Source organism: Lasioglossum baleicum, chromosome 20, assembly GCF_051020765.1.
Source record: "Lasioglossum baleicum chromosome 20, iyLasBale1, whole genome shotgun sequence".
Classification (NCBI taxonomy): domain Eukaryota; kingdom Metazoa; phylum Arthropoda; class Insecta; order Hymenoptera; family Halictidae; genus Lasioglossum; species Lasioglossum baleicum.
In genome coordinates this window covers 4,585,794-4,609,737 of record NC_134948.1, presented here as the reverse complement: position 1 = coordinate 4,609,737, position 23,944 = coordinate 4,585,794, and the positions used below count along the sequence as shown (strand labels likewise).

Genomic DNA, 23,944 nt, shown 5'->3' with positions numbered 1-23,944 from the left:
AGTAGTTTCCTCTTATTTCACCTAGGTGGCTAATATAAAAGACAAATATGCGGATTGTAGCATTGTATTAATCTTAGACCAGTGATACTAAGATAGAATTAATGCTGATATCTCCTTAGAAAAATAATAAGATAGTCTCTAAGTGGATGGAAAATTTGACTGATTGATTTCAGTTCCGATTTGAATTTCGCATCTAGGTTATGATCCGTGGCGAGTATAACTCGGGGTCTGGGAAAAACATGTTGCAGGTGTTGGCAGCAATGTTCGTCAGTCAATTACTGTAAGGTGGGGGGGACGCGATCGCAGGATACCGGGGTTTTCGGGGTAGGGGCAGGGAGAAGAAACTCCGGGGCTTGGGGGGGGGGCAACGGGGGGGTCTGCGAATAACCACGAAGGGACAAGGAGGGGTGAAAGAGAAGTGTGACCGGCGTTGAACGCATATAGGTAGTCGTGAGAGGAGTCAGTCGGTGACGGGTTGTGTCTCTAGTGCTGTAGTGAACAGTTGAGTCGAATCGCTTGTGTTCAAAAATGAGCTGGCAGGATTACGTTGACAAGCAGCTGCTCGCGTCTAGGTGTGTTACCCAAGCTGCGATCGCGGGACACGATGGCAATCTTTGGGCGAAGTCCGAAGGTTTCGAAGTGAGTAAACCGCTCTCTCTGGACCCGCTAACGCTTCGGAGGCTCTCGATTTGCGGCCTATCGCGAATATATATTATTGGTATAACCGTCTTCGTCGTGGTCGTCATCGCCGTCATCGTCGTCATCGGTAGATTGTGGTGGTGGTGATGGTGGATGGTGGTGGTCGTCGGTCGTCGCAGTCGCCTTCGTTATCGTCGTATCCAGAGGAACAAAAGGAAACCCACAGTAGAGGCCGAATATAATCGTCCGAGAAAAAATCATGAGAACGAACGCATCGTGTGCCTAGTCTTTCCGAGTATATCTCGCCTCCTGTTCGTCTGGTTCTTGGTTCTTTGTTGTTCGGTGTGGCCGGCGAGAATAACGTTTCGTTTTCTCGTCGGATATCTACATGTGCATATCTATATATCTACGTGTATAACCGTGTACACGGATATACATACATATATGCACACCTATACGGGGATATACGCGTGTGTGTGCGTGTACATGGATGCGTGTAGGAGAGAGAGAGAGCTACGCACACCCAAAAATATCGGTTGATATTTCGAATCTCGTCGGAAAGCGAACGTGTAATCGGAACGCGTGGAACGAATATATGCAGTTGCGGCCTTAGTAAGCCGGATCGACAAACGGCTCTCGAAAAATGTTTGTTCACGAGGGCCTTGTGGCCCGGCTTTTAATCATGAAAAATCCTGCTGCCACGTAGCCATTCGCGCGTCCCGGCTTTCCCGAAAGGCTGCCGGGATAAATCATGAAACCTTTGGAAAGTTTCCGCGTGTCGAATCCGAACCGGCGCACACACGATTCCGCCTCGTGCCGTGCCTAAAGCCGGCTAGACGCAAATGCGAGAGAGGCAGAGGCAAGCATCGGAAAGGCTAAACGGGCAGATATATTTTTGACTCGACACCGGCCGGCCGAGAGCTGGCTTTCTGTTCTTTCTCGATCGAAAATTCTCTCTTTGTCTCTCTCTCTCTTCCTCTCTCTCTCTCTCTCTCTCTCTCTCTCCTCAGATGCGGAGAGAAAGAGAGGATCAGGGATACAGAAGCAAGACCGGACTGGACCGGACCAGACCAGTAAATTCTGTTGGTTCGATCGACAAAAGCTTGACCGGACGTGGCCCTCGTCCTTCGAAAATCCTCGGGAACCGAGCGATTTCGCCGTGAGCCGAGACGTCCGGGGGCGAAATTGGGTGTGGCAATTGTGCTCGGCTGCAGAAAATTTTCGTCTAGTTCGAGGTTGAACGGTTTTCGACAAAGTTGAACATGGCTGCCTGCCGGGCACGTTGTCGCCTCGCACACTACGCTCGTCAGCCGCCAGGAAATGGTGGGCTCTGTTTTGTCGGTCTCTCGCCGCCGAGTTTCCACGATTCCCGTTGTCGTCTCGTTTTCACGAGGGGTGTGCTCTCTCCGGCACGCACACGCCCGGATACATAGATCGTTCGCAATATATCCGTTTGCCATTGGTATTGGCAATTTCGCCCGAGGACGATGACTCATTTCTCTTCGGCACCGTTTTCCGTTATCGAAAGGGACGCGCGAAGACGCCCACGTATTTACGTGCACGCTTAGCCAACGCACCACCCGTGCTTTTTTTTTCGATCGTCCGGTTGAATTCTCTTTTAGAAAACCACGTCGTACAGCACGTACGCATGAGGGGAAAAAAATACTTGGCATACATGCCGCGTTTGTAACAACGCGACCAGCTGAAACCGGACTCGGGGCTATTATGTGTCCGGGGATTTTTGACCGAGCTATATACCAATCGACTTTTTCTTTCGTCACTTGGTTTTCGCCGATCGGCCTGCACCGGCCAATGTCGTTTAAAATTGCAAAACCGACAGTTCCAGAAAGGTTCGACGTGACCCAAGCGCCATCCATGCTCGACGCCGGAAGTTCTCGCGGAACGGGTCCTGTCGCGTCGGTAAATGCCTCGGGGTCGGTAAAACCGGCCAAACACGATTATTTCGGTTGCCGATCACGGGATCGATCGGATCGAAGGATCTTCTAACCCCTTGCCGTGTTTTAACGAGTCGGACTCGTGAATGAAGATTCGAACAAAGTCTAACACGTATGAATGTCACGCCTTTCTCTCTGGATGAAATCAAATTTGATTTTATGCATTTATGACCAAAATGAGTAGGCACAATTTGAAGCAGTGGACATGTTAAAAAGATTCAAGGACATCGGTGTATTGGTTTCAGCTTAATCGGATAATTAAAAGAAGAGCGAAATGTTTGATTTCGCTCCTGCTTCTTGCAATCAATGCAAACATTCTTTATTTTGCATGGAGATCCGCAGTCTTGTGATAAATACAAGCATTCGAATAATTGTAGCCATACAGAGAATATACAATTTCTTTGCTAAATACATTTTAATCACCATAAAGAAAATTTGATTACATACGTTTTCTTTTCTCTTCTACGACATTCTTCGGGACAGATATGATTTGATCACTGTAAAGAAAATGTTACTGGCAAGGGGTTAAATGGCCGACGGGATACCTGTCGGTACCGAAAATTCTTCTGGATGATCTTGCGTGATTCTGCAAGGACCTACGTCAGAATTTCTGTGGGCGTCGTCTTCTATTTTCAAGAAACGATCTATAATCAAGTTCGAAGGGCACGGTGAAAAGTTCGTGGCACGAGCTCCATGTCGTGCGACCGCTTTCCGAATGCCAAAATGGCGAAGCCGGCCGGCCGTGTGTCCCTCCCATCTGTTTTTCGCAACAATGCCGGCCGGTAGGCCTCGTGTGCGAAATCGGGAGACGGGTTAGCCGTGTTAACGCGGTTCGTTTAGGCTCGCTCGGCCCGTGGTTGATATGCGTGCACCGTGTGCGAAATCGTCGAAGAGGGGCTGTCTCGCTCGCAAACGATTAGCTCTCTCGCATCAGGCTGATTCATCGTCGTCCGTCGTCGTTGCTAGTGTCCGTTGGTTAGTCAGGGCCGTTTTCAAAGCAGACTTCTCTCTATCGCTCTCGTACTTGAAATTAGTGAGTCAGGGCTTCCGACGGCGGCCTTCGCCGGACCGAAATTGGCGTTTGCAGTTATTCGCTGTTGGTTTTTCACGATCCAAGCCGTAGGAAACTGTGGCGAGCTATCGATGTTACACTGTACAAAATTGGTCGGAATTCCGACTGCGAGGCAACAGTCCTTTTTTTGTTTGTCCTTGGTCCGACCGGCGTCCCGCAACCCGTCCTACACCGGTGCAAACAGGGTCGCCGTTTCGGGTTGTCTTTACACGTGACTTATGGCATTCCTGTCCTGTTTATCGCGTTGTAATATTGTATTGTGTATACAGGATTTTTTTATCCGGCTATCTTTGAAGAGTGTACAGAGATTGAATCTAATAGAAATTGTTCGGCCTGTCATTGGCTCTGATAGCTCGGTGACTAATCGATATGTGCCCATTACTATGGAAGTGGTCTAAGTGGAAATTGAAAAAATGAGTTTATCAGTTATCTCGCATGACGTTATTTTAAATTGAATGTTCACAACATTCAAATATCGCACGCCTTGTAGACGTCAGGAACGTTGCTTCAACACTACAAACATGTTAATTATTATTCGACTGTGGATGTTTATGAAATTTTCAACTTTTCTAGGCGAAGTAGATAATTTCGATAATTTAGACGGTATGCAATATCAAGAAAATTCTAGTTGTACTTCTTTAAACGCGGATTGCACACGAGAAGGGTTTCAGAAAATGTCACCCCCTTACTCTCGGTTGTGAAATAAATCCAACAAGGGTGTACGTGCCCTTAATTATGAAAGTGGTCCAAGCCATATATGACGGTTCATTTTTGACGATTAATCTGATTAGGTTAGGTTAGATTATTTTTTAAAAATTTTCACGTACAATTAGACCACTTTCATCATTATTGCCGGTTACATATATTCGACCTACACAAATTCTGATTTAATTTACTTGTGAGACAATTTTTACGATCTACCATTCACATTGGAGGGATGGAATCATCCCTCAAACTTGAGGCCTCGATATCTCGAGAACTAGACGGGGTAGAACGGTAAAATTTTTTTTAAATTGCTTCGTATCTAATCTAGCGTCACAGAAGAATTGTATAAAAATTAAATTGATTACTTTTTGCTCCCACGCGAGTTCGAGCGTTAAAAAAATCCACGTGCTCGGAGTGTCGATCAGTGAATTGAATTCAGAATTTGTAAATGCGAGACTGTATATATGGTGTCAGCGTTCTAAACGGTGGATGGTTGTCTGTGTGTTTAGGTGAGTAAAGAGGAGCTGGCGAAATTGGTCCAGGGATTCGACGATCAGGACATTCTGACGTCGTCGGGCGTTACCTTGGCCGGCAACAGGTACATTTATCTGTCGGGCACGGATCGGGTGATAAGGGCAAAACTCGGCAAGGTCGGCGTCCACTGCATGAAGACGACGCAAGCCGTGGTCGTCTCCCTCTACGAAGACCCCATACAGCCACAGCAAGCCGCATCGGTCGTCGAAAAGCTTGGCGACTACCTCTTGGGCTGCGGCTATTAGGTTGGTATAATACTCTATACACAGTACCAACGATAACGCTCGCGATACTGAGCAGTCTGTTTCTATCTCTACCTCTCTCTCTCTTTCCCTTTATATAGCACTAGAATTTTGCAACGATCGAAGCTGGTAGCGCATCGCGTATTCCTTATCGCGAGGGTGATTCACTCGCGCTTGTAATATCGCTTTGCCTCCTCGGAACTCGGTGTATCGGCTCACCGCGCGCTGACTAATCTGAAGTAATACGGCAGCGATCGACTCTGATCCTCGGTTACGCTGCCACGAATGACAGCGCTGGGGAACTTCTCCCGACTCCGGACAACTACACTGGGTGCACAAAGTGTTCGTACATCTTTTAAAAACGAATCACTTGCTCGCAATTGGACCCAACAGTTTCAGTTTTCGTTGAGACGTTAGAAAGATTAATTTTAAACATGTAAGGAAAGTTTTAAACATGTTTTTTGTATATCTAACTAAGTTATACACATGTACTGACAAAGTTTCATTGTTGTGGGCATTGTAACATGTGGAATCTGTGAATTTACTGTTGGATCCAATTTTGAAACAGATATTCGTTTTTAAAAGGTGTACGAATGCTTCGTACACCCACTGTAGGTTTCCCCGTAACCTTCTGCGCTCCCAAAACAGTCTGCTTCTACTTAATAATTCTGTAATCGTTCGTGCTATGGAATTGTGGCAGTGGAATCAATAAAGTTAGGAACTATTGGAGTGGGAGACAGTGTTCAGTCTTCTAGCTCGACGTAGGAGAGGGTTAGGGTAATTATTCCAGCAGTCAGCAATTTAAAGCCACTAGAGATTGCAAGTGAGAAATAAGCCACGTTAAGGTCTATGGCTAAGGATATTTTAATTTAATTCAACTTCTAATCTAGTAATTTTGTTAGAATCTGTTTCTTGGTACAGCGCAATGATTGTAAATCCTACTAAGCGAATTCTTTTGATCCTGAACGGCACCCAATGTCGAACAGTCTGAATCTGCCATTCGTGGCAGGTGTATCTAATTATTCTAACAGTGACACTAATCTCTGTCAATGCTCTGCAAGCGAATGCAGCTGTTCCAGGACTCTGCTTCTTTAACTTTTAATTACTCGCATATGGTACTTACAATCTGAAAACATTAAATTTAGTGTTTCATGCATAAACAAAGGTCTACGCTAGGAAATATCGATTTTAACACTTGAACTACCGAGCACTAAACGCAATATTAATGACAAAATTGCATTTGTTTAGATTTCGTTTTAGTTTTGTTTAAATATGTGCTTCAGTAAAGAAGTTCAGTAAAAAGATTTCTCAGGAAAACGTTTATAATTTTAATATTTCTGAAGGAACAAAAATCTGGAACCAGTCATTTTGACCCATTCGGTAGTTCTAGCGTTAAAATTTATTTACGTTCGAGTCATATAGAGTTCTATGTAAAATGGAGTAGCTGAAGGTTAATCGCGCTGATTTGCCTCGTTCTTCGAGGCCATTCATTTCCATTCAGCCTTTTCGTTAGACAAAACGGTTTCAGGCGAGTTCCCCTAAGACTTCAATCGGTACCGAGAATACGTTTCAAGGTACACTCTCGTTCTCCACATTTTCAAACTTTGGCACGCAAAATATCGTCTCAATGATACTCGAAAATACGATGTTATCTTTGGAGAGGATGCGCGCGTAATTTGGCACGGCTAACCCGGTCTCTCTGGTATTTTTCTGTTTCAGTAACCTCTGGGACCCAACACACAAAATATCTAATATTAATATTAAACGATACGATCGATTATTTTACTGAACAGCGAATGGAATGCGTCATGCCGCACGAGTCGCGCCGGAACTGCCGCAAGCTTGCCGCGCAACACTCTGTGAGAAGCAACAACAACAGTAACAGCAACAACAACAACAAACAACAACTACCACCATCACCCTCGACAACTGCAGAACAGCAATAACAGTAAAAAAAAAAAGAAAAGAAAGAAAGAAATAACAGCAACTATCATACTTGAGTCGTCGTTCTCTCCTTTCCGATTCGACGCGCGATACTCAGGAAGAAAAATCACGAAATAACGCGTGCGCGATCGCTAGATTCGGATCTATATAGGCCGTGCGACGCGATCATGCGAGATCGACGAGCGCGATTCGAAGATCGGCATGATTCGCGCGATCGTCGTCGATCGATCATCGTCATCGATCGTCGCGTCTCGTCGTCCATTTCCCCTCTGTTCCCGTTCGCGATCGACGGCTTTCAATGAAAGTGTCGCGGGACAAGAATAGAAACGAAAGCAGAAGAAGAAGAAGAAGGAGAGTTCGATGGAGAGAAGGGAGAAAGAACAAAGGATCGCCGATAACGGGAACAGAGGAAAACCGAGTCGCGCGCCCGCACAAATCCACGCGACCAACAAACACACACGCGCATACTACGTTGAACAGGTATACACAGAAACTACAGGTAGATACATAGGTACACACGGAGGCCACGCACGCACACGCACACGCGCAAAAGGCGAGAAAGAGTTAAAAAGGCTGTACGCGGTGTAACGAGTCGGAGGAGACGGTGTAGCGTCGTTGTTTTTTCTTTTCTATGTTCTTTTTCTTGTCTTTTTACACGGGCGACACGTCGCGTTTCGGCTCACCGAGAGAACAGTACGAGGGACGAAGATCAAGCAAGCATGCATTAAACGTAAGACATAACAATAATAAGTAATAAACTATTGCGTTAGGTTTACAGTTTTTCTTTTTTTGTAGCGAACGGATGATGAGAGAATTTGAGCGTGTTTGAACGAGGTTTGGAAGAGTTTGAACGAGTTCGGGAGAGAGAATGAGAGTTCGAGACAGAAAGAGAGTCAGGGTTCGAGAAAATGGGCGCGAATGCGTGAGACTGTGTATGTCCGCGTGAGAGCGGGGGAGGCAGGAGAGAAAGATCGAGGCGTTCCTGCGTTTTTGGAGAACCGAGAACGGAATGAGAGAGAGGGAGAGAATGAGAGAGAGAGAGAGAGAGGTGGCGGTGATGTTTGTAGAAGTGTGTGCGAGAGTGCGCGGTAGAGAGATGCAACGCCGACGACTACGAGGCACGACGATTAACGAGGCAGGCGAGCGTGCGGCAGTGGGTGAAACGGCACGGATTGGCCGCAGTCCTGGCCGCCTCCCCCCACCCCCCACCCCCCAAAATCGATACGGTCCTTTTAGCTATTTACTGTCTTTATTACTGCTATATGTAAGAGGAATAAAAAAAAAAAACGGCGAACAATGTGTCATAATTGCTGAGACTTTTATCGATAATAGCGAAGAAGAAGAAGAAAGAAAGAAGAAGAAAACGAAGGTGTAGACGATGAAGAGGTAGGAGAAGAAGGAGTTGAAGAAAGCGGGAAGGGCGTGATAATAGAGAGAAAGAGAGAGAGAGAGAGAGAGAATCGTACACAAGGAATGCTATGCGTATACGCGATTTTATACCTGTGCATTCGCGTATTCGGACGCGCGTGATTTGCGTGTGTTTGCCGCTTTCAGTGTGTTTGTATTTGTGTGCGTGGGTGTATGTGTGTGTACGCGTTTGAGAGAGAGATAGAGAGAGAGATTTGAAACGCGTGCACGCGCGCGACCGCCGAAAGAAAAGAAAAAAAAAAAAAATTCAACCGGGAAGCGTTTGTTTGTCGACGCGCTTTTCTTGGCCGTTTGTTTTTTGAAGCTTGTTCGTCGACGTTCGAAGAGGTTGGAAGAATATTTTGGGGACGTTTCGGGGGACGAAATTGATGGAAACAGCAGGTTCGAGAAATGTAAACGTGGACGGTCTTTTCCCGTTCGACTCGTGTAGCTTCGATCATCTTGTACACATCGAGAGGACACACGGTTTCATATGGTTGCAGACACATACATACACACGTATATATATATTATATATACATGCAGAGAGAGCGTAACGCGTGCACACGCGTAGACGAACGCGTATATACATACATGCATATATATAATATACAGAGACACGATATACACATCGATACGAACACGAACACGTTCAACACACACACACACACAGGAATAGAAAACATAGAGAGACATGGACACGCGAGACACACGACACGATGCCGCTACCACTTATTATTACTGTAATACTACTGCTACTACTATTACTATAACTGGTTGCCCGGGCGGTTCGTCTGACGCCGGGCAGCAAACCTAAACTACTATGTAACGATTTTTATGGATAAAAGAAAGGAATAAACATTGAAATAATAATTGTAATCGAAGGTGACCTAATCACGCGTCATCCAAATACTCTCTGCATTCATCATTCTCGCTTTTTAGGTGTCTACTTACTTACTCCGCGTCACGGAGAGAACCGTGCGTCAGACCGTTTTCCGTTCGTTGTTGCGTGTTTTGCTTGGAAACAACGATTGTCCCACCACGCTGCGTTGCGCTTACGACTCTTTATTTTTTTGTGCGAGAACGAAAGTCGACGTGGTTTTCTCATCGATCGAAAATTTCTTTAAAGAATTTCGGCCACAGCCGAGTTATCTATACACAGAGTTATATCTTATCGAACGTCGCGATAGGAATTGGCAATTTCTTTCGGATTAAACATTTCGATACTCGCGCATTTTGATATACAGCGCGAATCCGCGCGGTCGACTTTCTTCTCGCACATCGATTCTCGTTCCCGGCCCAGACCGAAAACAGGAAACTGAACAAAAGGACGAGGGAAACCAGCGGACCGAGATCGATAAATTATCGGGAACTGGGCTTGGGAATTGGAAAACTATCGAATCTCTTACCCCTTGGACAGCCTGGCTCTCTATTGGGACCCAATGAATCGAGATCGTTGTTCTTGACGATTTATTAGAATCGGTAATCGAAAGGGAGAATGATCAACCCTTAAATGTACCTCCGGAATGAACTACAATAATCTACTATTGATATTAACAATTTTGTATGCATCACAGAGTTTAATGTGTGATCGAATTTGATACTCGAGATAGGAATCTTTCAATAAAAAATTTTGATTTATCTTGTATCGTCGAGTAAAAGAGATAGATCTTGTTTAAAGATGCGGTGGGACCACTTAAGGGTTGAAAAGTCGATGGTTCGTTGATTGTCCAAGGGTTAAAGGCAGCGGTGGGAAGAGATAGAGCGAGTGAATGCGACAGAACGCGAAAGTGGCAGTGAGAGTGACAGCAAAGATGCGGCCGGGGGTAGGGGGTGTAACAGCATTTGTGTCGGTTGAAAATATTCGATGTAATATTGTAAGTGATCGTAAAAGAAGAACGGAACAAGAAAACACGTTTCTTTGAAGCTACTCTTTTGCATACGTCGACAGAAGTTTCGATAATCGTACGAGCAGTAATGTTTAAGAGAATAATAAATTTGTATAAAGCGGTGCAACAAGGTGTTTTGCTTTTGTCCGAGATTCCCGATAAAATTGTTCTTCGTTTCGATAACAGGACGTCGCGGTCTGAGCTTCCTGATAAGGCCAGCCTCTTCCGGCCTGAGCGATAAACCCTGCTTTCATTGTACACAAATACCCAGAAGTCGAGACTCCTTATACTAATTGCTCAGTCTACCATCTTCTTTCATTTTACAGCAGACAATTTTATTTTATTTATTCACAAACATTCATTTTCAAGTCTTCGAATTCTATATTTCCAATTATTTGTGACAATTATATTCGGTATATATTCAAGCTTTTGAATAAACAAGAAATTCACAGTTTTTAAAAGATTTATATTATCTTCTAATTTATAGAACATTAAAAACCCATTTAATTAAAGGTACGTTTGCTATTTATTAAAATTCGACCAGTACCATATTTTACAAATTCAATTTTCCAATTGATAGGAAATTAAGTATCCATTTAATTAATGGTAAGTTTGGTAATTATTAAAATTCGACTATTGCCATATTTTAAAAATTCAATCTTGCAATTGATAGAAGATTAAGAATCCATTTAATTAATGGTAATTTTGGTATTTATTAAAATTCGACTAGTGCCATATTTTACAAATTCAATCTTCCAATTGATAGGAAATTAAGAATCCATTTGATTATAATGGTAAGTTTGGTATTTATTAAAATTCGACTAGTGCCATATTTTAAAAATTCAGTCTTGCAATTGATAGAAGATTAAGAATCCATTTAATTAATCGTAAGTTTGCTATTTATTAAAATTCGACTAGTACCATAGTTTACAAATTCAATCTTCCAATTAATAGGAAATTAAGAATCCATTTGATTAATGGTAAGTTTGGTAATTATTAAAATTCGACTATTGCCATATTTTAAAAATTCAATCTTGCAATTGATAGAAGATTAAGAATCCATTTAATTAATGGTAATTTTGGTATTTATTAAAATTCGACTAGTGCCATATTTTACAAATTCAATCTTCCAATTGATAGGAAATTAAGAATCCATTTGATTAATGGTAAGTTTGCTATTTATTAAAATACGACTAGTACCATATTTTAAAGATTCAATCTTGCAATTGATAGAAGATTAAGAATCCATTTAATTAATGGTAAGTTTGCTATTTATTAAAATACGACCAGTACCATATTTTAAAAATTCAATCTTGCAATTGATAGAAGATTAAGAATCCATTTAATTAATGGTAAGTTTGGTATTTATTAAAATTCGACTACTACCATATTTTACGTAGTAATTCTAAGTTGAATGGTGCTAGTTTTCAACGCAGAAGGATATTCTTCCTCGAAGAGACAAAAATGGACAGAAAATATTGAACAACTTTCTGAAACACAGCTCACCAGAAAGGTAAGCGATCGATTCGAAATTCCAAAGCGATTCCCACTTACCTTGATCGGTCTTGATCTCGATCGATCGGATCGCTGCCGCGCCGGTGGAGAACGGTGTCGCCTCTGTGTCGTACGCAATGTAAATTCTCATTTCGTTTATTGTTAGATTAAAACGTGAAATAAAATTCTTTACAAAATTATCGAGAAGATGTACATAAAAATCGGTGTGTTTCACTTACTCGCGCTGAGCTCGCTCTAAGAAACGTTATCTCTAAGGTTACCGAATCAAATTGTCCTCTTGTCCCCGCGAATTTTCTTCGCTGCTTCGCCCTCGGTTACGAACCACTTCCGGTCACCGTTCGCCGCGAAGAACACTTCAGCGGAATTAGAAATGATCGACGGGACGGTGCGTTCGGGTGCGTTTACGTACGAGCTGCTATGAAAACTGTTCAATATATTTTTCTCAGGCGAGAATATAACAAAGAATATCATTTATAGAATTATTAGGAAAAATGTCCACCGGAAAAGCTTGAAAAAATGTCCACCAGAAAAGCTTGAAAAAATGTCCACCAGAAAAGCTTGAAAAATGTCCACCAGAAAAGTTTGAAAAAATTATAATAATTCGAGAACATGGAAATTGTTCAATACATTTTTCTTGATAAAGAAAATATTCGAAGATGGAAACTTGCAGATTGGTGCAGACGAGAATATGACAAAGAATATCATTTCTAGAATGATTAGGAGAATATTAGAAAAAATGTGCACAAGAAAAGCTTGATAAAATTATAAAAAATCGAGAACATGAAAATTGTTCAATATATTTAAAGACAGGAACTTCCAGAACGGTGTAGACGAGAATATAACAAAGAATATCATTTCTAGAATTATTATATTCGGAGAATATTAGAAAAAGTGTCTGAAAAAATTATAAAGATTCAAGAACATTATTTGGAAAAGGTCCGCTCGAGGGTTAACGAACTTCGTAGAAAATGCTCGGTACCGATACAAATGTTAATAATATGTCAGTCTGTAACCCTGTTCTTAATCGACCATTTCCAAGATCCGCGTTACAACCTAAAAAGTCTTCTATTATAATAGCAACCGATGGACAATTACAAAGAATGCATTTTGGGGATTTCGAATAGCAGCAGCAGCGTAAAGGCACGGTTACGCACACGCCTGTCTCCGATCAAAGTGATGGCACACACCCGGCGACGAGCACAGTCGATTTCATAGCGAAAGTCTCGAGTATCGTGCAGTCTCTCGGTCGCGAATCGAGGAGAGAAACCTCGGTAGGTATCTGTGCGTCGAGAGCTCCCGATCCGATTTGTCGCGAACCAGTTCCGAACGAGATATCGCGTACACCGTGTTTTTCACCGTTGTCGACGGTTCGACCTTTTACCGTTCGTTCACTCTTTTCTCAGTCTCTCTCTGCTTCTTCCTCATCTTCTTCATCATCGTTATATCGTGCCTCCTCTTCCTCTTCTTCATCGTTTAAAGTGTCCGTAAAGCTATCGATTTTGTACTAGAACCTCTCCGCCGGGCCGGGAGTTGTTCGCGTTAAGTCGTTAAGTGTGATTATTACATATTCTTGTCCTCTACCCGTTAAATCGTACAACTATACACTAATCGTGCAAGGCTACGAACATTAGACGTCCCACTGCGACGAGAACCGCTGTCGTCAGCGTACCGCTGTCGTCAGCGTACCGCTGTCGATTAATGACAGCGATCAAGTTCACGGTCGGCTTTCAACGAGACTTTGCCAATGTCGGCCGAGAAAATGATCGTTCTCCGTCGGATACACAGTTCTGCTCGAAAACCGTCTGCTACCTCGTGGCTCCTATTTCGGCTCCCATATCAGTCCTACCAGCTTGTTTACTTTCTGCCCGAAAGAAATCTTTCCCAGCTCTCCAACTTCGGAGACTTTTCAAATTTTTCAGATAATTCTACTTCCGCGTTTTCCTCTCTTGGGATTACAACCCTTCGCAGTCGGAGCTATTTGAACTTGAAAATTAACAGTGAACCCACCACGAGGGGTCACGTCACCCATTCTCGATTTTTTATTTGACAATTATTGAGATTGTAAAGGTGTTTTCATCTCCAGTGTACCGGGTGAACCACGAATCGTGATCAGTACAGATTACTCTGTTATTAGCAGTCCGATCGAAAATGTTTTGATGGGCTTTTGCATGGTTTCGAGAGAGCTTCAACGTGATTATAAAAGATTTTTCGTCGACTCATTTTTTTCATGTTTTTTCAAGGTCTCCGTGAATGCTTTGCGAATAAACATATCATTTTTTTAGGCCTATCTGTAAGAGGATTTCAAGGCGAATTCGGAAACGTATCATAACATTTAAAAATTTGCAAAAATGATTGCAAAAAACTGCTTTTTTAATTTTTTTTTTACAAAAAAATTTGCTATAATCACGTGAAAGTTCTTTTGTCCAATCGGACAGCTAATAACAGAGTAATCTCTACTGATCACTGTGAAAATCGCAAAAATGATAAATTTTAATCTTGTTATTTTTATAATGCCATGCACATTAGTGATTTTTGACGGTCAGTAGGTTTAGCGTTAAACATTTCTTCCGACCTAAAATATTTCCATCTTTTACTGATTAATGTGATGCGTGTAATCTCAGTTGAAATAAATTGTTTTTAGTTCTTAACTGATTTTTTAAATCCCACACTATCGACAGACACAATCTGGAACGTTCAATTTCAAGCTCGAATTCGAACGTGCTTCGTTTCCCGTCGCTGTGCGACGTCTAATTGGAACGTAGCCTAAAGCTATGTCCACATTTGTTACCACACCTCGTCCTGTTAGCTTGACATGTTGCCTAGACAATAAGGAATACAGACAGTGACATATTATGCGCCGCAAATCATTGCGAGAAGTTTCCTGTCCCGATGCTAGAAAACTAATAAAACTCAAGTTACAAGCGTTGGCAGCAATGAAATATCATTCAAAGACAATCTTCGTCTCTATGAATTCAACTCGATGTATGAAAAGGAGAATGTTTGCATAACTTTTGACAATCCAGTCAGTTAATGATGTTACGAACGAGGTGCGTTAACAAACCTGGATATAATTAAGGGATTCTTGCCGCACGCTGTTCTTCACGTCGCTGTCTCCCGTTTGGTTTCGCTTGCGTCGCACTGTTTCCGGAAGAGAACACACTTCGATACCGGTCCCACGATACATCCGAGCTTAGGCCAACGGTGTGAACGACCGGTACAAGCATGCTCGCGGATCGCAGATTTTGACCGTCGCGATTAAAAAAATATGGGTTCTGTGGCGTGAGCGTACGTATCACGGACGTTCCCGAGAATCGCGTACAGAAAAATTCGCATGGTCACGCAGAAACGCGCGGAAAAATAATTACACATTCCGACAAGTGTCTGCAGAGATAACTGCGTGCACAGAAATTTTCAGGGACAGAAAAATGTCCATGTAAAACATTGCAGAATGAGAAAATTGCCAACGCGGAACATCGCAAAAATAGAAAATGCAGTCAGAAAATAAAATCGCAGAAATGGAAGATTGCAAAGTCAAAAAATCACGAAGATAGGACATTGCCTACGCAGAAAATTTCAAAGGTAGAAAATTTCCCGCACAGAAAATTGCAAAGATAGGAATTTCTCGCATAAAAAATTGCAAAGATAGAAAATTGTCGCCGCAGAAATTTATCTACACAGAAAATCGCAGAAATAGAAAATTGCCCGCGCAGAAAATCGCAGAAATAGAAAATTGCTAAGACAGGAAGTTTCCCGCACAGAAAATTGTCCGCGCAGACAATTTCCCACGTAGAAAAGTGTCTACGCAGAAAATTGCCAACGCAGAAATTCACCTACACAGAAAATCGCAAAAATAGAAAATTTCCTGCACAGAAAATTGCAAAGATAGAAAGTTGCTCGCACAGAAAATCGCAAAAATAGAAAATTGCCCGCGCAGAAAATCGCAGAAATAGAAAATTGCTAAGACAGGAAGTTTCCCGCATAGCAAATTGCAAAGATAGAAAATTGACACCGCAGAAAATTTTCCATGTAGAAAAGTGTCCACGCAGAAAATCGTCAAAGCAGAAATTTATCTACACAGAAAATGGCAAAAATGGAAAATTGCTCGCGTAGAAAATCGCGAAAATAGAAAATTGCAAAGATAGAAAATTGCCCGCGCAGAAAATCGCAAAAACCGAAAATTTCCCTCACAGAAAATTGCAAAGAAGAAAATTCCGCGCGTAACTTGCGGTGCTAATTTTTCTCGGCGATTCCAGGACTCTGCGCGCATTTCTGTGCGCAACGAGGAAGTCTTCGACACGCGTGCTCCGTCTGCACTCACCAAAAATCTGGTGCACGGGAGAACGTTCGGTCGGACACACAGCGCGCTTCGTTTCGGTCGATTCTCGAGCCGTGCGATTCACCGTTGATTGTCGACAATATTCCCTTGAAAAAACGGCACGGTTGAAACGATTCTTCTCTTTCTCAAAAGGCATCCTTTCCTCCATCCTCTCCACTCTTACTTATGCGATAAAGACAAGCGAAGCCGACGAGATAAGCTCGCGGCGACGATTCGATTTTTTCCTCCCTCGAACGTTCGATAAGGCATACGGTTTTGCAAAACTTTCCGACTCGACTTGCAAGCTCACTCTCACTTTCTCTCTGTGTCGGTGTTGGATCCAGCCGTGTTGATCCATGGACTGCGGATCTCGCGAGAGAAACTGGATAAGCCGATACAGTTGTTTACAGACACTGTGAAGTAAACATCGCAGTTAATAACGAAGATGCACGAGATCCGCAGTCTACCAACCGCGTTCACGATCGTCGAACGATCTACGATCGAGGAGGAGCGCGATCGTTCGATCCACCGTCGCACAGTGGGCTCCTGCGCCTCTCACACTTCCCTCCTGAAAATTTAAACAAATCACTCGCAGTTTCAGAAATTGTCGAATCTCTATTGTGACAGTAATGCCTCGATACATGTCCGTCAAAATTTCGGGACCGATCGGTCACTCGTACCGCGTAGGGACGCTGTGTCTTGATCTCTTACCTCGCAGCGTCGACCGCAGAAAATACTATTTCAGTGACAAAATGATAAATAAATTTGTTGATAAAACGGGAAGCAGCAGAGAGAGAGCGCCCACTGCGCGTCGATTCGACGAGTCGCCCCGGCTCGCAGCTAGTTATTCTACGAAGGTGGTGCATTCAACTGGCATTGAGATTCAGTAGCATTAACCTTTATTGAACTACCTTTCACCTTTCACCTTTCACCTTCCACCGGGTTCGGTGTACCTTGTCAGGTCGGTGTGTGTGTGTTGTGTGTGTGTGTGTATTACACGCAAGAGACGAATACGACAACGGTCGATCGTGTTCTGCGATCTTTCGGAGCCTAATCTCTCGCCCCACAAAAAATGCCCATTCGAGTCGTCCTTAGAATCATCAGACACGCGAGAAACACGCGTCTCTCCAACCCGTTATCTACCCTTTTTTGTTTTATTTGTTCGTTTCACGTATACGTTCACGTTTACGTTCTCGCACCCCCTCTCTCCCCCTCATTCTGTCTCTCAATCTCTGTTTCGTTCACTATGCCTATCGTTGCAAATTCGTTATTTACAGTCCTCGCATACAGCACAGCGATAGAGATGTGCCCTATATGTTCTCCTCTTCTTCTTCTTCTTCTTCTTGCCTCTCTACGAAATCGTGATTGAGAATAATTGTTGCGTTGCGCACGACGTGTATATCAAAATCTATGTATTTTTGCGTTTTCTTTCTTGCTCTCTTTCGTTTAATAATTCGCGGTCGTGTGGTCGTCATTTCTAGTTCTCGCTCGTCTCCGAGTCCTGTCGACGCGTCCTTCGAACTCGAAGGACTGGGGACAGGAGATCTGCTTCTTTCTGTCTCACGCGCGACGGTGCTTCGCGAAATTGCAAGCTCGGTTATTTTAGATAGTGGGTTCTGACGTAAGGGCGAAGGAGAAAAGTACTGATAAAATATACTTTCTTTTCTGCAGGCTGGCTCTTCGACCTTCTTACAGACTTTGTTTCACTTTTGCCAGGTACTGAAAATTCCCTGGTAGCATTTGTCATTGGCATTTTGTTGGTTTTGCTATGACTAGACTGCGGATTTGATGAATTTGAATCAGTGGACATATTAAAACGATTTTAAAGTCATCGGCGTATTGGTTTCAGCTTAATCAGGTAATTAGGTGTCTCTTGTGCGTCTTGCAATCAATGGGAACATTTTTTATTTTGCATAAAAAACCGCAGTCCAGTTATGACGAAAATGAATACAGTAAATCCTCTATAGTCGCAAATAGGTCGTAACAATTTTCTTAATTATCATATGTACTTATTTTTCAATGAAACTTTCACCAATATATTTGTAGCAAGTTTCTGATTAAAATAATACCGAACACGACATAATTTAAACTGTATTTAGAGGTTTAATCGACGATAAAAGTTTTGGGCGCAAGGAAGGACAGCGTATGGGAAAGAAAGAGACGCGGAGAGTCGCTGTCCTTCTCTACGTTCGGCTCGGTCTTTGAGGATCACAAAAAATAGTCTCCGTCTTCCAGAGTTGTGTTAATTCAATTACATTGTAATTCAATTACGCAATTGAATTACATTGTATTTCAATTATATGGTAATTCAATTACGTCGTAACTGAAATACATCATTCAAACCTTTCAATTAATTCAATTACTAAGAATTTTAATCAGATGTGTAATTGAAATTCAATATTAAAATACAGCCCTCCAAATTATAGCCCAGAGCTTTGAAGAGGTGCGATATATGTTTTTCTTTCATATACATACTTGTTTGCTGTCTGTGCGGCGTAGTTTCTATTTCTCGTCCTCGTTCATAATACGTAACGCTATTTCATGTTTATGGTTGAAATTTCAGAAATGCGTAACGCAGAAGTTATTTCTGTTCAGATATTATAAATTACAAATTTAATTTAATTACACCGTAATTCGTAATCAATGTAATTTAATTACAACGTATTTTGTAATTGTGCTGTAATTGCAATTACGAATTACATTGTAATTTAATTGAACGAAGATCTGAATTATAAATTACAATATAACTGAATTACCTTGTAATTATAATTCCTGGAGTGATTCACAATTGTAATTCTGCACAACTCTGTCGTCTACGAACATTGCAAACGAATCTCCCCGAAGCTTTCGCGACTATACAAGAGGATTTACTGTGGGTGCAATTTGAAACAGTGGAAACATGGAGAAAATTAAAAAATATTGCTACATCTATTATTTTCAACCTATCAAACGTATTGAGAAAGAAAATAAATAAATTTCTGCTTCGGGGATGTTATTTCTATGTTAGGGATTTTTAGACAAAACCACCAACCGTTGGCCAACCATAAATGCTGCCAGGGTTGCCTCGCGAAAAGTCAGGAGGAGAATGTAGATAGTGAAAAATAGTTTGGACAGTGAGCTTGCGATTTAGTTGCGGCACCGTTGCGGTTTCGTCACCGTCTCGCCGGTGTTTTTCTGAAAAGATCGAGAAGCAGCTCGGTCTCGGGTGTTTCGTCGTGTGATTCGCGAGAAGATCGAGAATAAACGATCCGACGAAATCGATTATTGTACTCCCCCCTGTACAGCGAATTCACCACTGTATACTGTATACTGTATACGGTACACGGTATTACACTGTATTATACTGAACACACCTCGAGGCGGTCTTTGGCATTCAAGCGACTCTCCGTACGATCGACTTTCGTTTCGAGTATCCCGAGAAAAACCGTACTTATATTAATACGTAAATCGTATCGTGTTATCGCGGTATCGGATTCCGAATAATCGACGTGAAATTATTCTAAATATAACCGTTTGTAGTTTAGCGCCACCGTTCGTTACATTACCAGCTATATAATCTCAATCATCTATATGTATGTATACTGTATTATTATACGTATTATTAATAATAATACCGATTATCAATAATAGTAAGTAATTCGTTAGTTAAATCGTAATAATAATTGTTACCATTTTCTCAGTAATAATGCTTTCCTCTCTTCCCCTCTTTTGTTCTTCTTCTTTTCTCTCCCTCTCTTACTTCTCTTCTCCTTCCTCTCTTCTCTTTTTCCTCCGTTTTGTGCGCATACACTCATACAAACTACAAACACATACGTACACAAGTACACAAGTACACACTGACGCGCGCGGGAAAACGCGCGGTGCATTTATTCTCTTTTCCTTTTTGTTCTTTCGGATCGCGCGTTACCCGAATTTTCGTGTAGCGGTGTGTGTGTGTGTGTGTGTTTTCTTTTTTTTTTGGTTCTCGAGAGATTGCCGAATCGAATAAAGAAATCATAATATAAATGTTAACAACGCTAACGATAACAACAACATCAACGACAGACGACAACAACAACAACATTGTAGTAATAAATAATAATCCGAAATAATAATAATAATAATAAATAAAATCGCAACAAATAACGAGACGATCACACGCCGATCGTATGTACAGAAAAGAAACGAATCTTTCTCTCGCTGGTCGCGCACCAGTTTAATCGTGTTACAAGAACAATACAGATTCACTCGGAAACAATACAATCTAAAGAAGAAAGAACGGAAATAATAGTAAGAATTAATAATACTCGATTATCGTGCACACGGAAAGAAACAAAAGAGCCAGAGAGACGTCCGACAGTTTCCAAGAAAGGACAATCGTATCGACGATAACGAGACCGCGCGTCTCCTCTCGTCTCGTCTTGTCTCGCGTGACTCGTCTTGTCGCATACTCGAGAGAGCTAGCCCATGCTTCGGCTACAAGACGATTAATAACTTCGGAGCTGGCTGCATCGCGAAATTATGTTCGCGCAGCGAGCCTCGAACTGCGAAAGGAAGAGCAATGGAACGTGTGGTGCGGCTGGATGCGTCGGGAAAACAGGAGGGGGGAAATCGATGCTAATTAACGAACCGATCAAATTCTTCGTCAATCGAACTAACCGCGTTCGATTTTTTTCCACCAGAAGAGACCCCAAAGTTTAAAGAACCACAAGTCAACTTTAGTTTCTTGAAAGTACTCGAGACGAATTAATTAATTAGTTTACGGTCGTTGAAATTATAAAGTTGCTTACATGGAAATTGATTAGATAAATTTTTTTATCCAAGCAAATGTTGAGATAAAAATTGCACGGAAACGGTGTTGCCATTGCCGGTCAAATAACCGGTCTTAGATTTATAATTTTATAATTATTGAAAAGATGACGTTGCTTGCATGGAAATTGATCCGATTAGTTTTTTTTATAAGCTGAAACATTTGAATCGCTTTCAGTGCTGCTGGTCAAATAACCGGCCTTAGATTTTTAATTTTATAATTATTGAAAAGATGACGTTGCTTGCATGGAAATTGATCCGACAAATTTATTTATCCAAGGGCGTATTGCAATAAAAATTGCACAACATCTAAATAAATAGAGCCTTGTCATTTTTATAAGCTGAAACATTTGAATCGCTTTCAGTGCTGCTGGTCAAATAACCGGTCTTAGATTTTTAATTTTATGATTATTGAAAAGATGACGTTGCTTGCATGGAAATCGATCCGACAAATTTATTTATCCAAGGGCGTATTGCAATAAAAATTGCACAACATCTAAATAAATAGAGCCTTGTCATTTTTATAAGCTGAAACATTTGAATCGCTTTCAGTGCTGCTGGTCAAATAACCGGCCTTAGATTTTTAATTTTACAATTATTGAAAAGATGACGTTGCTTGCATGGAAATTGATGCGACAAATTTATTTATCCAAGGGCGTATTGCAATAAAAATTGCACAACATCTAAATAAATAGAGCCTTGTCATTTTTATCAGTTGAAACATTTGAATCGCTTTCAGTGTTAAAAAGCGCATGGACCATAGGCGTTTAAAAATGTACTAAATGTTGGAACAGAGTACAACTAATTATTGTACGAGCTCAAACTATTGGGTCTCTTCTCTGCAGATTCCAGGGCACAACACTGACTAGAAATGCCAGAAAATTGTCTTTCAGGCCAGTGCTGTCGACGAGACGAATTTCGAACGAGAAAAGTATGAAATGCATTGTGAGAGAACCGTAGGAAAGCTAGGAAAGGTCGATTAGCGGCGAATCGAGCACCGGTTATCGATTTCTGTGGAGAACGAAAGGAAACGAGCGAATCGACGAGCAAGGTAGAGGAAACTGAGAGGATCGTTTCGAAGAGGACATCGATCCGAGGGTCTGGGCTTCTTTTGGAGAGGCTTGGGTGTCATTATTAGTGATTATGGTCGCGATTTGCGAGTCGGGTCCGAGTCGGAGTCGAGTCGAGGTCACAGTGGAAACAAAAGGTCGAATTTTCTTTTCTTTTCTTTTTTTTTTTTGTTGGAGATGGTAGTTTTTTTTCGGTGATCGGAATGGAAAAACGATGTTTTCTCCCGACGCTGTGGAGAGAATATGTGAACGTTCTCGTGTTTGTTTGACGAGACAACGATGGTATACATATTCGAAAGCTATTGGACGACGCAGCAGCAAGGACCGTTCGCCAGATTGGTGGTAGCGACGCGTTGCTGCCGATAAGAGTGCTGTTGTCTGGACGCGTGTCTGTGCCGTTGCTGACACCTGGGCTATTGGTTCTCCAGCGAGTAGTGACGCGACCTCTTCCAGAAACCCTTGAAGAATCCTTTCTTCTTAGGCGCGTCCCCGCACTCGGCCGCTGAAACGCAAAAGGTCACAAGCACATTCTCCTACCTAGCCTCCTCCCGCCACCTCGTCCCACTTTCCGGCCCCAAACAATGTTCCTTTGAACTCTCGAAACGATCCTTCACTCGACCACAGTCGCCAGATTAACCCTTTGCACTCGAAGCTATTCTAACTCGAAAATTAAACATTTCCTCCGACCTACACTGGCCGAAATTTCTATCAGGTCATCTTTCTTTTCATAGATATTTTAAAAAAATGTCACCATTTTTGTTCATTTACGTTTATTTTGATTTTTTTTCTGTGTGGCGCAGATCACGAGTGCGAAGTTTCTACAAAGTGACTTACAAGGGAATGACCCCAAGTGTTCGACTTCGATTTTGATAATTTTTTGTGAGATGATGGTATATGGATCCCTAATTATGTACGCAAAATATTAGGTGTAGTTACTCAATAGTTTTAAAGATATAAGCAATTAAAGTTTCATACTTCGGAACTACTTCGAAAACTGCTATGAGTATGAAACTTTAATTGTTTATATCTTTAAAACTATTGAGTAACTAGGCCTAATATTTTGCAGACATCATTAGGGATCCATACACCATCGTCTCACAAAAGATTATCAAAATCGAAGTCGGACACTTGGGGTCCTCCCCTTGTTAGTGTCTGTGAGAACTACGGAAAATTGCGAATATTCTAAAAGTATTAATTTTAAGACTCGTGGAAATCCTGTTTGTTATAATTTGATTCACGTGTATTAGAATGTCGAGAGGAAAAGTACTAACAAGTGAGGAAAAAGCATGAACCGATGCTTATAAAGATACTGGCTGCTCTAATCGCGCAATTGCTAATAAAATTAATCGGTCACACAGGGTGTGTTTCGTTTATCTGATAACGGATATATCTTGTGACGCACTGAAGTTACGAAAAAAATTTGTTCACAAAAATTGTTCGGTATGAAGGGTGCAATCATATAGTCTAATTTTTTCGAAGACTAGAATGGCGGGGAGGGCGGATTTCAAAGTTAAATTAAATTTTTTAAATGCAATGTCCTATTTTTTGTACCATAGATCGATAGACTGTCGAACTCTGAGTAAAAATGTATTGACCTTCATATGTCCTCAAGCTAATAGTTAACCAGATATTATCGAAACAATTTTCTTTCTTCTTTGGATAATATCTCGTTAACTATTAGTTTTAGGACATACGAAGGTCAATATATTTTTACTCAGAATTCGACGGTCTATCGATCTGTGGTATAAAAAATAGGACATTCCATTTAAAAAACTTTATTCGACTTTGAAATCCCCCCTCCCCGTTATTCTAGTCCTCGAAAAAATTAGAATATACGATCGTACCCTTCATACCGGACAATTTTTCTAA

The 23,944-nt window shown here is 41.8% G+C and overlaps 2 protein-coding genes across 4 annotated transcripts in view; one reads left to right on the top strand and one right to left on the bottom strand.

Moving 5' to 3' along the window:
- Positions 1 to 389: 389 nt before the first annotated feature.
- On the top strand, positions 390 to 7,142 carry Chic (profilin chickadee). Its single transcript, XM_076444402.1, has 3 exons — positions 390 to 639; positions 4,881 to 5,150; positions 6,867 to 7,142. The coding sequence occupies exons 1-2, from the start codon at positions 529 to 531 to the stop codon at positions 5,148 to 5,150; spliced, it is 381 nt and encodes a 126-aa protein (XP_076300517.1). The 5' UTR covers positions 390 to 528; the 3' UTR covers positions 6,867 to 7,142.
- Positions 7,143 to 8,363: 1,221 nt separating this feature from the next.
- LOC143218865 (uncharacterized) overlaps positions 8,364 to 23,944 on the bottom strand; it is a 63,461-nt gene continuing 47,880 nt past the window's right edge. For all 3 annotated transcript variants that reach the window (XM_076444399.1, XM_076444401.1, XM_076444400.1), the window contains one exon: positions 8,364 to 22,577. In XM_076444399.1, the coding sequence (XP_076300514.1) occupies positions 22,489 to 22,577 (89 nt within the window). In that variant the 3' untranslated portion in view covers positions 8,364 to 22,488. The remainder of the gene's footprint in view (positions 22,578 to 23,944) is intronic.

Bases quoted from the DNA above. Each gene is read 5' to 3' on its own strand.
- Chic (XM_076444402.1), top strand. From the start codon at position 529: ATGAGCTGGCAGGATTACGTTGACAAGCAGCTGCTCGCGTCTAGGTGT. The intron at 640-4,880 runs GTGAGTAAACCG...CTGTGTGTTTAG, and splicing joins CGAAGTCCGAAGGTTTCGAA to GTGAGTAAAGAGGAGCTGGC.